The following is a 17,950-nucleotide window of genomic DNA, read 5'->3' on the forward strand; positions in this document are numbered from 1 at the left end:
CGCTTCAGGGAAAAGAAAAGGCATCAAGTTCCATCGAGAAAATTCATACAGGATTGCAGCACCCAATTATAGGTACTGGTGAGATGGATGGTGACCCAATCTATGGCTAGGAGATTCCATCTCGTGGATTTCGTTACCAGGGGGTCTACAGATTGTGACGGGACCTGAGTTGACGATGGCTTGCAAGTTTGGCAGGAATTCCCTTTTGCAAAGTCCACCTTTGGCACACCTGAAATGGACACAACTCCAAACTCTCAGGACCCCTCCCAAGGAAATTCCCCGGACTCATCTCGGCAATAGAAATATCGCTCCTCTGTGCCAAATTTAAAGTGTAAAAGGAACTTGTCCACCCAGATGACGAGAACTGTTCCTTAAATTGTAGAGATCCGGGTTAGTGCTTGAGCGAATTTGTCCATGATGAACAGAGACTGACTTGCATGGATCTGTGACCCCTGCAGAATAATTGGATTCATGAGCTTACATCAGTCATGTATTAAAATCTAGTTACCCAAACTTGGAGTTTTGCTTTTGGCTCCAGTTCGACGAACGCGTGGGCCATGCTTGGGTCTGTTCCTCTGTGGGCTCATCTGGCTATTCCGCGCCAAGTCAAAAAGAATCCTTCTATTTTTGAAAATGAGTAAATTCCGCTCTCTGCACCACAATCGATTTCCTCTAAATTAGTGACCGTACATGATGACCTGCCAGTGTCGATCTTAAATTAATTTTTTTTGAACAAGGTTGTTGCGGATTTCCGCCGCAAATAGGTCCTATTCGGACGCACTGCACACTACCGCGGAGCCAACTGCCAAGCTAATATCTCAGGCGTAAAAGTTACCGACCTTCACATGTGCGACACATGACCAGACCAACAAATATCAGGATTTTACACCGCAGTAACAAGAAAAGAATCTCGGAGAACCACTCCAGTGAATCAAATCAATTTTTGACCGCACCCTGTCACGAACTAACGAAGCATTACCAAATGTAAAGAAACAAAGAAACTGAAGCATCAGGCTCATCGAAAGCGCAAATCGCTAAGCATCGTTACGTGTCATTCTACATCGACTGATGGGCAAAATAACAATAATAAAAAGAGGGTCCATTCCTCCGCAGTTGAAGTTCTCAGCACCCATGCCTCCAAGGTTCTAGCTCAGTGTTCATGTTGCAAATCCTTGCAGCAACTAATAATTCTTTTCGGCGAGGAATGAATATCATAATCACCCGGAACCAGGTCCGCGTTCGTGGTTATCTCCCATCCAGCGTGATTGACACCAGTTGGCATTGTCCATCAATTCCCCTTGTCTTCCGGGGCAAGGGACCCAGTGGCGCGGGTGCGCAGGCGCGGACTCGGGGACTCTGAACGGCTCACGGATGCGAGCCGTGAGCTGCCAACCGCTAGGTGGCGGGGTCCCTACAGTTCCGCATGCGGCGCGAGCAGCGTGGACGCGCTGATCAAGCCAACACTCGCTATAATGCGACGTGCAGATTCCCCACGAAGATGGTGAATGGAAAGGGAAGGGAATGACGAGGTCTCGGCGAGGAAGACTCCTGCTCCGGTTGACTTCCTCCTTTAGCAATAGTTCGGTAAAACTGCGCCAAATCCTCCTCCTCCGTCCTCCCTCCTCCACCCTCCATCTCAGTCCTTGAACTTTTTGCCCTCTATCATTGGTCCGGCAATGTGAATGTGTCTGTGTTTATTTTTGTAAACAATTGTGTGTGCATATATGTATATATATATATATATATACGTGTGTGTGTGGGTGTGTATATATATTGATATATATATGTGTGTTTTTCCTAGGTAGACACTGGTCGCGTCGAGCTGCTCGGTGGCGGACAGACCGAGGAGGGTCTCCACACGGCAAATACAAAAACCGTTCGAAAGGAGTGAGTCAGTGATTTCTCGAAGTGCAAGTTTCTATGCGATTGACTTAATTGGGGGGTGGGTGTAATTAATTAATTAAAGTGGAGGGAGGTTTCATACAGGGAAGCACCACACTGGGTCAAAGGGATGCGGAACTTATTGCATGATGGAATAAAAAACAACAAAAGGGATTTGATATTATGGATCCTTTTGATAAGTTTCTTTAGTGAACTGGTTGTTTCCATGTGTATGGTTTGAAGCTCTGTAAAATTTTAGATCACAAGTTGTACTAGAATTCTTTTTACAATATAAATGGTAATAATAGTTTGCACAACATCCTATTTGGAGCAACATGATATAGAATTTAGAAGTGATAAATGCAGGCCACATTGAGGCTTTAAACACTCTTGCCAGCTCCTCTCTTGAACTTTGATTGTCTTTAAGAAAAAAATGGTGCTGTTATTTTTAAAAAACAAAAAGATGTATAAAATATTATATTTTTTTTCTATGTCTTTGCATAATATTGTATACTTGTATTAAGGTTCCAATTTTCATTTCTTAAAAATTGATTGTAAAATTAAATAATCTCAAATTCTAATACTCTTGCAAACTTAATTATAAAGTGTATATTTTTTTTGTACATTATTCAAATTAAAAATATGATTCATTAGTCTTCCAATTTTTTTAAATACATCATGATCTAAATTTAAAACACTTAAGAGTTGGATCATATTATATTAAATTTTAGGTATAAAACTATATAATCTTGGTATATTGTATTGGCTTTATTAAGTTTTTATTTATATATTCTTTAATATATTCTCAAAGATTAGAATTCTGATTCTTAATAATTTACATGTTGTTCCAGCGTCTTAAAAATAAATGGCAATTTTTTAATCCTAATTACAATGTTCAAAATTAATTATTTTTATTTTATTTTATTGTACATAAAAATTTAATTACAACAATCTAACATATTTCAAATATTTTTTATATTGCAGATAAAATTTTAATATTTTTAATTATATATATATAATAATATTAATACTATGATTTTCAAAAAATTCAGTAAGATTTTAATTAAAAAATATTAAATTTATAAACTTAATAATATAGTTTTGTAACCTTGTATTGATAGTTTATACTATTGATTATGCAAAACTCAAATATAAGAGATGACGAAAAATTATTTTAATCATTATTACAACACTTACAAAGATCTAAAATAACATTTTTTAATAATAGATTAAATATTTATATTATTTGTAATTTTATGAAAAATAAAGTAATATAAATAATACACAATTTTTGTTTCTTTCAAATCTTAGTCATTCATAACTGAACCTGAATGGTTAAAAATCATGTTAATACATTTTATTTGTCTTAAAACTTTTTTAATTTTTAAATATTTTATTCTAATTATTTAAAATTTGATTTTTTATTAATCTTAAATAAAATAAATAAAAATCATTCAAAATTTCAAAAAATCTATAAACAAGAAGACTTGTCTTGATGTTAACATTATACACTTATTTAGTATTTATATGTATATATATATAATTTTAATTTTTTATTATATTTTATGGTATCTTATAATACATTTAATTATATGTAGTGTTTGTCTTATAGTCATGGATATAAATAGATATTTTAATAAATACGTATGTGATTAGGTAGAAGTAGATAAAAGTAGATAAAAAAAGATTAATTTTATAATATCTTCTAAGCAAGCTTCTTAGAAGCTTCATAGATACTGCTTTGACTTAACATGTATTTGTAGTTGATTGATAGATTAGAAACTTGGTCAATAAGTTAACTACATGTTGATAGCTTGCAAAATAAGTTAACTTTGTGGCGCACATATAGAAAACTTGCTTTGCAAATTAAAATATGTGTCTTGCAAAGTCAACACATTTTTGAGGTGCTATAAGACATTGTCATATAATTCATAGATAAAAATAAAGATAAAGGCAAGAGTGAAGCCTTCTTGACTCTTGTCAAGGCCTTTCTAGTCTTTGGTCTTGTTTCAAGACTTTTTAGTTTTTTTATTTTTAGAAATAGCCATTTTAGTTCAATATTATATCATCTTTGAATGACTTTTTAGTTCTTTTTAGTATTACAAGAGTGTGTTGATAATTTTTTTTTTCGAGATTCATATCCTTGTTAATTTAATAAGAATGCTAAAATACTATTTCTATCTTATTTTAGAAGTGAGTGGATTATCCTACTTCTATTGTTGTATTTTGAAGGTTGTGGACTATCTACTTTTAAACAAAAAATTTTATTTTTTTAATACTGATCTTTTTCTTAAAGATAGTAAATTATCTCTCTTTATGGAAATTTTCATTTGATATTAGAGGTTGCGGATTATCCTCCTCTAATTTAATTTTTTGAACTTGTTTGAGTTGTCTATGGAAGGAAAGATTATGGATGCTACTCTCAGCGGAAGTGAAAATAGATTTTTAATTATTGTAGATCTTCATGTATTTGTCAACACTCTAAGAGTAGAAATCTCATGTATTTCTAAGGTGAATCATAGAAGTACTATTTCTACATCTATAGAAGAGGTTGAGAGTCTACGGCTAAAAATTGTGCAATTGAAAGAAGCAAGTAGTTTGACCTTACAACCAAACTCAAGGAGTTTTACTTCTAGAAATATGATGGGGACAAGGATTAACATGCTTGTGAAGTTTGATGGAATATGATCAAAATTTCAAGGATTTCTGAAAGAAGTGAAGTTCTTTGAAAGTTTGCATCCCTTCCAATACCTTGATGAATTTTCTTAACTCACATTCACAGGCCCACTTCTATCAAAAAGTGCTTTCTTTTGGTTTGCACCTTCAATAGAAAAGGATTCGCGACTCATCTACAATTTGAATTTATTCCTAAAAGTTTTTATGACCACATTTGGAAAAAAGTGATCAAGAAAGAGTAGTAAAGTCCAAGCTTTTATTCTTGTAATAAAGATCATGATTAGCCTCAATATATGCTCCTGAATTCCAAAACCTAACTTATGACATAGATTAGAATGACAAAGCTTTTATGAATCAATGTTGATATAAGTTGAAACATAATGTCAAAGATTTGTTACTGATAATGCAAAAGGCATAATCTTTAGAACAAGTTATTGTTCAAGCCATTACATGTGATAATTGATTATTTGAAAGACATTAAAAATAAAGACTTGACTAAAGAGGAATAAATCATATAATAACTATAGTTTTTAAGTTTTCAGGAACACATTCATCAAAGCTAAAATCAATCCAAACTAATATGGTACATTTTAAATTCCTCATAGAGCAAAAAAAGACTTGATGATGTAAAGAAGGCTTGTGCTTATATTATTGAGAAGTTAAGTACACCACTCAACATTGTCCAAAAAAAATGATACAACTACAAAATGAGAAGCATGATTACTAAAAAAGAAAATGTACTGAAAAATAAGTTTTTCTAGCTACAATATCGACTATGCGGCTAAAATCTTCTGTAATTCCTAATAAAGGTCTTATTCTCTCTTCAGATCCTTCATCTTATTTTATAATAGAAGTTTATTTAGGATCAAAAAATCACAAAGTTTTAATTTTGTTAGATTCAAGAGACTCAATCTATTTTATAGATGAAGATTTTATCAAAAAATAAGACATATTGTTAATTAAAAAAACTAGACCTATACATGTAAAATTCATAGATGGCTGTTCGTTATCTTTTGGAAATATTATGTATGAGATTTTTTCTTTAGATGTAGCAATTAAAGATCATTATAGCATAGTGATATTTAATGTAATAAGATCTCCATCTTATTTGATTATTTTAGAATTATTTCATTATTTAACTCAAAATCTTATTATTCAAGTTAAAATACCTAAGTTTAGAACATCCAAATCTTTACTAGTAGCCGTGAGAGCTTTTATGCATTTTACAAAAGAAGAGCTATCTTTTGTTTTATATGCCACTCCCATTTCTAATGGTAAAAAGATGTCAAAAGATATTCTTAGCTAGTATCAATATTTTCAGGATATTTTTGAATTAAAAAAAATACAAATATTCTTCCAAAGTATCGTTCTTATGATTATTCCATCCATCTTTAGAAAAGAGCTCAACCACCAATTTGGACCAATCTATAGCCTATCAAAAAATGAATTGGCTGCACCTAAAGAATACATTGATGAGAACTTGGCTAAGAATTTCATACATCATTCTAAATCTCTAGCAGAGCTCTTATTTTATTTGTGAAGAAAAAAGAGGGACCTCTGCAAATGTCTATGAACTATCAAAGACTCAACAAGAATACCATCAAGAATATATATCCTCTATCTTTGATTTTAAGACTTCTTAATTAATTGAATATAATAAAGATCTATAGAAAAATAGATCTATGAAGAACATATAATTTGGTATGCAGTAAAAAAAGAGATGAATGAAAAATTATATTTTGAACCACATATGGGTATTTTGAATATAATGTCATGCCTTTTGGACTTAAGAATGCACCAGATACTTTTCAACATCTAATGAATGATGTCTTTTGTTAGTTTCATAATGATATTGTTGACTATATTTTGGACAACATCTTAATCTACTCTAAAAACACAAAAGAGTATGAAGTTCATATTTCTCATGTATTACAAAAACTTGGAAATATATGATTATATGCATAGTTAAAAAAGTATGTATTTTACATTATTCAAGTTGACTTTCTAGAATATATCAATTCCAAGGAAAGGCTAATGATGGATTTGAAGAAGGTCTAGACTATCATGGATTAGAAGATTCCAAAAGCAATAGGAGATGTACAATGCTTTTTAGAATTTGTTAATTACTATCCAATCTTCATCAAGGATTTTTTTCAAGATGTAGCTCTATTTATATGTTTGATTTGTAAAAAAAAAACTTGAGTGGAGTAAAGAAGCTAAAGCATCATTTGATGCTTTAATAAAAAAAAATTACTTTTGTACGAATTTTATATCTTGTTGATTTCTCCTAAACCTTTTTTTCATGAAAATAGATACATCAGACTTTGCCTTGGATGCACTATTATCACAAATGGGAGAAAATGACAAAGTCCATCTAATATCTTTTCATTCCAAAAATATTTAAACAACCAAGATTAATTATGAGATCTAGAACAAAGAGCTTATTACAATTATGAATTCATTTCAAGAATGGCATTATTATTTAGAAGGTGCCTTGAATCTAATCATAGTATATACAAATGACAAGAACCTTAAATATTTCATATCAATACATATTTTGAATCATTGCCAAGCTTGTTGGAGTATGTCTTTATTTAGATTTGATTTCATGATCACTTATCAACTTGAAAAACAACAAGGTTTGTTAGACATCCTTTTTAAATGTTCTTATCTTGTACCAAAAGAAAGAAATGCATATTTTGATAAAAATAAATAAATAAATAAATTCTTGAAGCTGGATTATTTTCATCTTTGAGCAACAAAGTCAATATTAATAGTTGATTTAAAAATTTTCAATCAAATTCAATCAAGTATAATCTCTGATCTTCTTATTTATGATATTAAGAATAATTCTTCTAAATCTCATGATACTTCTAAGTTCAAGTTCAAAAAAATCTATTCTATTTTGAAGAATGATTATACATTCTAGAATGAGGGGTACAATTATGTGTTCTTCAAACTTATAGTGACTTTTCAACATTTCGACATTTTCAATACAACAAGACTTTAGAACTGATATTGAAAGATTTTTTGTGACCACAAATAGAGAAGGTAATCAAAGACTTTGTACAATCATATGATATTTTTTCAAGATCCAAAATTCCTCACTATCGACTTTATGGACTCATTCAACCATTATCTATTCCAAAACAACTATGATTTTTTGTTTCTATAGATTTTATCTCTGATATTTGAGTCTCAAATTTATATGATTCTATATTCGTGATAATATATTGTTATTCTAAGATAGCACATTTTTTACCATGTATAAAATCTATCACAAGTGAAAAAACAACTAAGATTTTTCTTAATAACATCTATTGCTATCATGGATTATCTAAAGATATTATATTAGATATAAAAATTCAATTCATATCAAGATTTTAGATAACCCTTTTCAAGATTTTAAAGATGGATATGAAGCTCTCTTTGGCTTTTTATCTTCAATTGATGGACAAACAGAACAAGTGAATCAAGTTTTAAAATAATATTTTTAGTATACTATTAACTATCATCAAGATGATTGGACAACTCTTTTACCATTAGTAGAGTTTATATAAAATAATTTGGTACATTCTTTCACTCTAAAACCACCTTTCTTTTCCAACTATGGTTATCATCTATAATTTGATACTTTTGAATTTTCAAAAGTTGATAATTATGTAGCAAAAGATTTGGTAAATTATTTGTCGAAGCTACATGCAACAATGAAGGCATTGCTAAAGGAAGCTCAAGAATAACAAAAAATTAATGCAAATGCCTATTGCAAAGAACAACCAAAATTCAATGTAGGTGACAATGTATAGTTATTTTGTCACAATATTAAGATTACTTGTTCTTGTGACATGTTGGACTATCGTAGGTTTAGATCTTTTTCTATTAGTGAACAAGTTAATCATGTTGCTTATTAATTATATCTACCAAAGTCTATGAAGATCAACCTCGTATTTCATATGTCCTTTTTAGAGCCATATAAGATAGTAAAAATCTTAGGAAGAAGACAAATGCCACCTCTTCTTAGACAAATGGATAATAATTAAGAATTCCAAGTGGAAAAAGTCTTATATTCAAGGTGGCATCAAAATATATTGCAATATCTTATTCATTGGCATGAATATAATATTAGTGAATGCACATAAGAACTATCAAAGAATCTTATAAATACAGCAAAGAGAGTTGAATCTTTTTATTGATGACATCTATCAAAACAAAGATAAAGAATAGAAAATCTTTACTATAAAAGAAACAAGGTTAAAAGAAGATAATATTCTAAATTTTGTCCTTCTTTGTAGCTTCTATGTATTTGTGATGCTAAGGAGATGGAAATTCAATAACTAGCAGATTCAACTTAAAAACTTTCATTTGCAAACTTACCAAATAAGACATTATAATTGTCACAACCTTCAAGATGATAAAATCAACATGAAGATCCTTAAGAACAACATGTCCTTCCACAAAAAGATGGCGAGATACAACGTATTTGGTATCATGACTTTGAAAGAGACTCCAAATGTTTGGTGATTTTATTAGAGGTAGAAACAACTCCTGACGATGTTTCAAATGTTTTATTTGAAGGAAGTTACAAAGGCCTCAATAATGACTAAATAACATGGTGGTCTTTTTGTCCAAATAGGAGACACTATTGATGGCTGAAAGGACCTATTTACCTTTTTTGAAGAGAACAAAGATCAGAATATGTAGCAAATATAATTTGTCGCATCTTAGATTTTTTCAACATATGAAGAATATCCTTGTAGAACTCTTCTCTAGAATGAGTGTTAATGTCACGGATGTACATAAGTACTCTTGTAAATACTCATATAATTAGATAGAAGTAGATAAAAATAGATAAAAATAGGTTAATTTCATAATATTTTCTAGAAAAGCTTCATAGATATTGCTTTGACCTTAAATGTATTTGTAGTTGATTGGTAGGTTAGAAACTTGGTCAACAAGTTAACCACATATTGATAGCTTACAAAACAAGTTAACTATATGGCACACATATAGAAAACTTGTCTTACAAATTAAGATACGTATTTTGCAAAGTCAACACATTTTTGAGGTCCTATAGGACATTGCCATGTAGCTTTTAGTTAAGAGTATATATGGAGGCAAGAATGAAGCCTTCTTGACTCTTCTTGATGCCTTTCTAGTCTTTAGTCTTGTTTCAAGTCTTTCTAGTCTTCTTATTTTTGGCAATAGCCATCCTAGTTGAATATTATATCATATTTGAATGACTTTTTAGTTCTTTTTAATGTCACAAGAGTATAATAAGAAATCCTTTCTTCAAGATTCATATCCTTAATACTTATTAATTAATCTTTTGAAAAGAAAGAGCTTACAAAAGTAAATAAAAATTTTGGAAGCTGATTATGATCTTTGGTGTTTAATTATTAATCTCTAATATATAATAATTAGATGATTTATGTTAAAAATTATTAATAAATAGAGATAATGAATAAAAGCCATATGATTATATGTGTTATTTGGTAAGACAAGGCTCATGGAGCTAATTTCAATTTTAATACTCTAATAAGAATGATTTTTATCTTGACTTTAATGTATTACCTCTAATAATTAATAATCTTTGATAATCAATACTTTTATTTTAGGAACATATGCTACTAATTAACAAAAGAAACATTGGTGGTATGAATATATATATTTATAATATTATATATTTATAATATTACATATTTATATATTTAGTATATATAATTATAAATATGTAATATATATATTTATATATATATATATATATATATATATATATATAATTCATGTAGAAATTTATATTTTTATTGCTTGAATAATAATATTACTTTTAATTCATAGTAATATAGAAAAATTATTTCAAATATTATTGGTATTATTTATGGTAAATCAATAATATCACAATAAATATACACTTTTATATATTTCTTTTGGTGAATACCTTAATAGAACTTTGATGCTATACCTTTAGTTATATCTTCTTTTTAACAAATTAAATCAATGATCAATGTTTTGCTATAAGCTTCAACTACATCATTTTATGTAATATATAATTCTAATTCGAATTTTTTGTAAAAAGATTGATTTGGATCTTAGGCTTTTTGTAATAAAAAACATATTTATATATATATATTAAAAATATTAATAAAAACTCTATGATCATAAAAAAAAAGTCTTTTTAATTGGTTTTTATACTATTTATGCCAATTGAATGGAGAATTTAAATTGAAGTATAAGAATTTAATATGTTATGTCAAGTTTAATGTATTTCTTTGTATTTTAATATGAATTATTTCTTTGAGTATTGCTATTGTAGCAACTCCAATTATTTTCAAGTCATCAAGTCTTATTTTTTAAGTTGTATAATCATTTGGATGTGATATTTGATACGAAAGCTATTGCATGTAGATCAAGTAGTTATCAATATAATGAATGATTTGATAATATTTATTATTATGGCCAGTGATTGTTTTAATTTTTTTAATTATCTATCTATATATATATATATATATATATATTGCAGTTACTTGAAAAAAAAAAAAAAAAAAAAAAAAAAATTGAAACGAGTTTGGAACCTTAAATCCAAATAGCAAACCATTGAGTCCATGTTTCTTCAATCAATAATACAAATACAGTAAATAAATTTCCAAATGACAAAAAAATATGCTATTTTCAATTTCTTTTCTATGATTGTTTTTAGAAAATTCTTAATACATCTTTTTTTGACAATGTTATAAGCAATTTTTGAAATCTATTAACATATTACTTCCAAAACAAAGAAAGAGTCTTCAATTCTAACAAATATATATGTATGTATATATATATATATATATAGTATTTCAAATGTAAAAATGAATAAGAAGAAATATATCATTATTATTATTACTACTACAAACCCTTGGAAGTATTATGCTATAATATTTCACTCCAAACAATGTAAACAATATTATTATGGAATTTGCAAACACACCTTAATAATGTAATTTACAATGGTACTTATTGATAATGAAATCCAACATGATATCTTGATACTTGTTTTTTTAGAAGATTCTTTGATGTGCTTTTACGATAAAATAAAAACTGTGATTTTGATTTTAGGTTGCTTTGCTAAAATTCTATTTAATGTTTGAAACTATGGCTATTGTTTTTAATAGTTTTCCACTTTAAAGCTGTTGGTGATTTATTTGTTTTATTTTTTATTACTTCTTAGTGTGTTTTAATATTTTGCACAATTTCTGGTATCTATATTATTTAAAAAATACAAAATAGCAACATTTATTTTTATCAAGTTTGCAATATGCTCACGTCCACAAACATGAACATATATATATATATATATATATATTCAATGTTATGTGTCATATATTGGTTGATAAGCCTAATCATTTATGGTATACAATGAATAAATCAAGATAACTATGTTTGAAATAAGAGACAATGTAGTCCTAAATCTACGATATTACAATGTTGCATTTTTCATCAATCAATCAAATTATAATAAAAAATGACTTAAAATCTAAATTTAACTATTTAAGAAATTTACTTCATTTATTTTTTTGTATGGTTTTCAATATTTTGAATACATAAACTTTTTTTCTTTGAAAGTAATAATTTCAAAGATTGTGATAGGTATTAAATTAAGCATATCTAAAAAGAGATTTTTATGCTAATTACTTTTAAAGAAACACTTATAAATTTATCAATCTCTAAAAATTCACTTATTAAAAAATGATCAAAATATACAAATCTACTCCTAGCATAGATTCATTAATCAGTGTTAAAATTGCACATGGTTTACAAAATTACAAATAAATGATTTTATTTTACTTCATCAACCAAGATGAGTCAAATGGTAGTATCTAATGTTTTGCTTGAAATTATTGTAGAGCATTTGAAAAACCTCTTCATTATTTTAATTGCCTAGTAACATCGTCCTCAACTTTATCGTAAATATTGGATGAATGAAAAAGTAAATATCACCCAACGTCGTCACAAAAAGCTAAAGTTAGTTTTGGGATCTGAAGCGAAGGCCTCTTCGGTTTGGTACAATATGCCGCCCTATGCTGGTCGTACACGTGGCAAACCAATATTATCGGCCCCTGGAAGTTGTGTGAGTGTGAAACGGTTCCGAGCTTCACCAAGCAAAGCAAACCCTAAAACATGGTGGCTATGGCTTCGAAAGCTGTGGATTCATACGTCTCATGAATCGAAGCTTGTGTGTTTTGTTTTTATCGATTTGATTAGAAGGTGTTAGTTCAGTTCTGCCTACGGCTTAATTTCTTGTTTAGCGGAAAGAATCTTGTTGCGCGTGTTGAATCAGTTGGAAGTGTTTCGATGAATTGAGCGTGTTTTTTTTAAAAACTTTTTTTTGTAGTGTTGTGCCATGTTTGTGTGTCTCTGGATTGTGTCGTGACGAGGGATGTCTTACGAGGTGGAATTTTGGTCAGCTGAGGAGAGGTCACGTGAATTTCAACTCAAGGCTCGATGGCATTGTGGAGTTCCGGGTTGTGATGTTCTGGAATGCCTGTGGCTTGCAGAGGGGTGAAAGTGGAAAAAATAAAGGATCATAATGTTGATTCAGCATGTGCCGTTGCTGAGTACTAAGCGGATTGTGTTGGCGTCCGCCTCACCTCGAAGGGCAGAGCTGTTGCGTGGGCTGGTAATTCTCTGCACCTGTCATCGAATTTTCTTTTGGAATTATGGAGACTTTTTTGCATAATTCTTTCTACTGTGTCGTTTGACTGTGCTGCGTATCAATGCAGGGTCTGAAGATTGAGATTTTCCCGTCTACGTTTGAGGAAGATCTTGATAAATCGTTGTTTGCGAATCCAGGAGGTACTTGAATTTTCTTGAATCAATTGTATTTGTGAATTCACGTTGCTTTGTATTAGTCATTTTTACCTGGACTTGCAACTTCATAATCAAAGCCACTCCGCCCGCAGTCTTGCATTACCATGAGGCGTGTTGGTTACAATTTTTTTGTTTGTGTCTTTGGTTATGCAGAGTATGCTAAGGAAACAGCTACTCGTAAAGCACATGATGTTTATCAAAAAATCCAGGAGGTTTGAGCTGCTCAACTCCAAGGATACATTTAACATTGGGTTGTAATCTGTTGGACTGTGTTCGTACATGGTGGTCTGAGAGTTTATTTTTATTTTTTTCCCTGTCAGTTTGTGGGTGCTGAAGCATGATGTTGAGAGTGAATCTCCTCATAACGATTGGATGGGCATTGAAAAACACAATTCGGTGATTAGTTCTTGAATGTTCTACCCTAGAAATCCAATCTAGAGATGGATTACAGTTCAATTTCATGGGCCGACTTCGTGTAACTTGGAAATTTGCAGGCTGGTTCTGGCAAACGAGCAGATTTGATCATTGCAGCGGATACTGTTGTTGAGCTTGGTGTAATTTTCATTCCTCTTGTCGTGTTGTCAAAGTTTCAGACTATGTTTTTTGATCCTCTATTATGCAATTCTGGAAGCTGAATGGAAATGCTGTGTGGTTTGCGGTTGCGTAGTCACAAGTACTGGAGAAACCACGTGATGTGGACGATGCCCGCCGAATGCTGTCAAGTCTAAGTGGTGAGACATTGTTCTTTCATTCGTGAATTTTGGAAAGACGAAGTATTTGCAGAACTTTTTCACTCCAACATTGGACAATTGTGGCTTCTTCATGAACTCTTATTTCTGAACATAAATACTTCTTAAATTTTTACACCTATCTCTGTGCAGGGCAGGTGCACAAAGTCTATACAGGAGTTGCTCTAGTGACCCCTAAGTCTTCTGGTAACATACTGTACTGTTGTCTTTCTCTTATTCACGGTCCTCCCATGAAAATGTTAAAAGCTATTCCTTTTATGAAAAAATTTACTGAACTTTTAGTCTTTTTCATTCCCAGGATCAAATTCGGGAAGTTCGCCTCTTCTAACATCATTTTATGAAGGCACTGAGGTATGATGATACGAATCTATGAAGGCTCTGAAATTACAACTTGAAAAAAAGAAATAAATTATCATTAAAAATTATAGTCTTAGCTTTTCCTGCTCATGTAAATCTGGTCTTGTAGATGTGTGCAAGATTTTCTTGCTGTTCAATTGTGCATTGCCACCTCGCTGAATGCCAGGAACCAACCTTAGTCTAAGATTTGTTCTTCACATGTCCGGTATCGGGATTAGGTAGAGTTTGCCGAATTAGAGGAGCAATCGATTCTTGCCTATATTGCATCCGAGGAGCCAATGGATAAGGCTGGAGCATATGGTATACAAGTGAGTACCTGTTCCGAAGTACATGTCAGCTGATGCAGGTCAATTTTGAATTGTGTCGCATTTCTTCTCTTAGGAAAGAACCTTGCTGTATTTGAAGATGTTGCTAAAGCATGAAATTGGTACTGTGCGTTCGTGGTTCATGATTCTTTCATTGTTTCAGGGATTAGGAGGGTCTTTTGTAAAATGCATTCATGGTTGCTACTTCAACATTATGGGGTTCCCTATCCATAGGTATTTCCTTTTCAGTGGCTTTTAGTTACTTTTACTCCAACATTGTTAGAACAGATGATGAATACCCAGTCGCTTTCATTTCTGATTCGAAATTTTTGTTCAGTATCATAGCTGAAGCACGAGGGAGCAATTTTCGTGCGATGAAAACTCATTGTATTTCTCTATTTTGTTTTAGGTTCTCTGTGGAAGTGGATCGGTTGGTAAAGAGTGGCGCCATTACAGCCTAGAAGAATTTTTTATTGGTAACGCTAGCGTTCGCTTATTCAATTGTTTCAAGCCTGGAAAACATGAGTTGGTAGTTTACCTTCGTACTAGGTAATTGATAAGCTTAGTGAGTTGTGGTCTATTCTCAGTTAAAGAGATAATTTTGGTTTAGTACGCCATTGAAATTTTATTTGATCATGTCATTTTCTTTCTGCTTGTTAAGCCAATTAGGAGCTTAAGAAGTCTTGATACTATTTATTTATTTTTTATTTTTTTCTTTTTTTCTTTTTTTCTTTTCAAATTACTAAATAATTAGAAAATAATGGATATACACTACTTTAATAAAATAAAATGCTTAGTTGATATTTTACAGGTATTTGTCAAACAAATCTTATCCTTCCATTTGTTATGGTTGCCCAACTAGGATAGATTGACATGTTTTGTAGATCTTGGGGAAGGCAATTCCTATTAATCTTATTGGTAATTTTAAGTAATGTAAATCTAATACTAGCATTTAAACAATCTAAATATAAATCACAATAATTTCACTAAAAGGTCATTTTGTTTGCAATATGATAATTTGTGTTCTCAACACTATTTATATATAATTTGCTTATTTTAAGTGTTAGTTTGTTTTACTTATAATTGTTTATTCTGAATTTGTGTTTAATTTTACAAACAGTGATGTTGTGATTGGTGCCAAAAAGATCCTCTATGTGATATGTTATAATAGCTTAATAGTAATAAAATACATAGAATCAAATATATATATATATATATATATATATTAGTAAAAACCTATGTGATTGGCCATGAAAAAAGTATAAAATTGTAGTTTGTGGTTGTTAAGTTAACAATTAACTATTTCTAAAATTCATTTTTTGGTCAATTTGCACACTTCAAATATATGATTGTTGCAAAAAATTATCAACAATCTCTTCACTTGAGCCTTACATGTCAATAAGAAGAACTTGTCAAAAATTTCGACCAAATATTACAATAATTTTGCCAAATTACTTAGTATCATTTGTTTCTTGAAGAGTTCTTTTGGTTGCTTCAATACAATGGTAATATTCTGCTAGTACCTCATTCCAAATCATATATAATAAGAGCTTAGTAGAACTGAAAAATATATATGTGTCTATATATATATATATATATATATATATGAGAGTTTAACAATTGAAGATAGACCTAATAATGGTATTTGTTTTAGGAGCTTAAAAAAATTAAAAGTATCTTAGAAATTTTAATTTTTATGACATGAATTGAATCATAAAAGTCTTTATTTACTCTCTTTGTCATTAGAAGCTTGGAAGATTAAGAATCTTTTAACATTAATAGGAAAAATCAAGTCTTTCATCTATTAAGAATAGAAATTAAAACTTTAAACTTAGAAGTTATTAACCACAACAAAGGATCAATGTCATTGTAGTTTAATGCCAAGGTGGATTCAATATTACTTTGTTTATCTCTCAAGCTGAACTTAAGAGAGGGGGAGGGAGGAGAGGGATATTAAGAGTAGAACTTATTTATTTGTTTAATTTTTAATAAAATTTAAAAAGTGAATAAGTATGTATATATATATATATATATATAATTGTTAAATTGACCCAAGTATTTATTAAACCAATCCACCCATCTTAACCATCATCACAAAATTCTCCATTATTAGATCAACATTGGTCAAAAACCAATAAAAAAATAGTTGGATTCTCAATCAATGATGACGGATGGATTAATTTAATAAATACATTGGTAAATTAATATATATATATATATATATATATACATATATTGTACATATATAATCCCTCAAAAGTCTATTTATGAAAGCCATAATATAAGAAATTTGGTACAATTTAATTGAAGTGGTTAACATTATAGAATAAAGACAAATATTGCTATGAACAAAAATGTTTATATTTTCAGAAAATCAAGTCATAAGGTAGAAGGTTGTTACATCAAATAAACAAGTTTAAAGACTATAAGCACAAATTTAATCAAGATTTAAAAAAAAAACCCAATTATAATAGAAATCTTGAAGTTAAATAACTTTAGATTATAACTATTAAATATAAATTTCTTGCTACTATCAAATCTTATACCTTGTTTTAAACTTTTTATATTTGTTAAAACTTCAAATAATTAATTCATAGCATGAGCACTTTTAGAAATGAGACCATTATTGTTTTTTTATAAATAATTGGTTTGCATTGCAATAAAAATTGATTTCTTAAGGGAAATCCAATTAGTTGTAGTAGAAGTTATGAATAGACAATGCCTTGCATCTAGAGATATTAAAAAAAAGAAAAAAAACCAAGTTATTGAAAGTTACACTAGAAAATCAAGTATATAATCTTATCTTCAATACCATTTAATATCCTTCAAATCAAGTGATATTTGACTTTTCTTGGTTTAAATTACATTATCTTAATATTAATTGGAAATATAAAAGGTCAATACAAGATCTAGTCTAAATGCTAGCAAACCATCTTGAACTTTATTTATTAGACTTACTGTATTTATGCAAGCTTTAAAAGAACAAAATCCATTTGTAATGTATGGAGTATCTAATCTTCATTGAAATAAAGGTTGATATAGTAGCTTAGAGTAACATAAAGAATACCAAGATATTTTTTTAAAAAAAGAATATTGATATATTGCCAAAAACCAAACTTATGATTTTACAATTGA

The 17,950-nt window shown here is 29.7% G+C and overlaps 1 protein-coding gene across 2 annotated transcripts; it reads left to right on the plus strand.

The window, feature by feature from the left end:
• The first annotated feature begins 12,749 nt into the window (after positions 1-12,749).
• On the plus strand, positions 12,750-15,522 carry LOC112289325 (uncharacterized). 2 transcript variants are annotated; one of them, XM_024534461.3, is made up of 11 exons: positions 12,750-12,801; positions 13,092-13,213; positions 13,317-13,389; positions 13,558-13,616; positions 13,899-13,958; positions 14,072-14,135; positions 14,286-14,339; positions 14,452-14,504; positions 14,729-14,818; positions 14,979-15,049; positions 15,225-15,522. In XM_024534461.3, the coding sequence occupies exons 2-11, from the start codon at positions 13,124-13,126 to the stop codon at positions 15,274-15,276; spliced, it is 666 nt and encodes a 221-aa protein (XP_024390229.1). In that variant the 5' UTR covers positions 12,750-12,801; positions 13,092-13,123; the 3' UTR covers positions 15,277-15,522. The 2 variants fall into 2 exon arrangements, with proteins under 2 accessions (XP_024390229.1, XP_090111118.1); XM_090254992.1 differs by lacking the exon at positions 14,979-15,049.
• The last annotated feature ends 2,428 nt before the right edge of the window (positions 15,523-17,950 follow it).

The sequence above is a fragment of the Physcomitrium patens genome, chromosome 12 (genome assembly GCF_059467195.1).
Source record: "Physcomitrium patens ecotype Gransden chromosome 12, ASM5946719v1, whole genome shotgun sequence".
NCBI classification, from domain to species: Eukaryota; Viridiplantae; Streptophyta; class Bryopsida; order Funariales; family Funariaceae; genus Physcomitrium; species Physcomitrium patens.

What these genes read in the sequence shown, in the direction of transcription:
- LOC112289325 (XM_090254992.1), top strand. Translation starts at nt 13,124, where the DNA reads ATGTTGATTCAGCATGTGCCGTTGCTGAGTACTAAGCGGATTGTGTTG. An exon ending in AGTGACCCCTAAGTCTTCTG is followed by an intron (nt 14,340 to 14,451) that starts GTAACATACTGT and finishes TTTCATTCCCAG; the next exon opens with GATCAAATTCGGGAAGTTCG. An exon ending in CATTTTATGAAGGCACTGAG is followed by an intron (nt 14,505 to 14,728) that starts GTATGATGATAC and finishes TATCGGGATTAG; the next exon opens with GTAGAGTTTGCCGAATTAGA.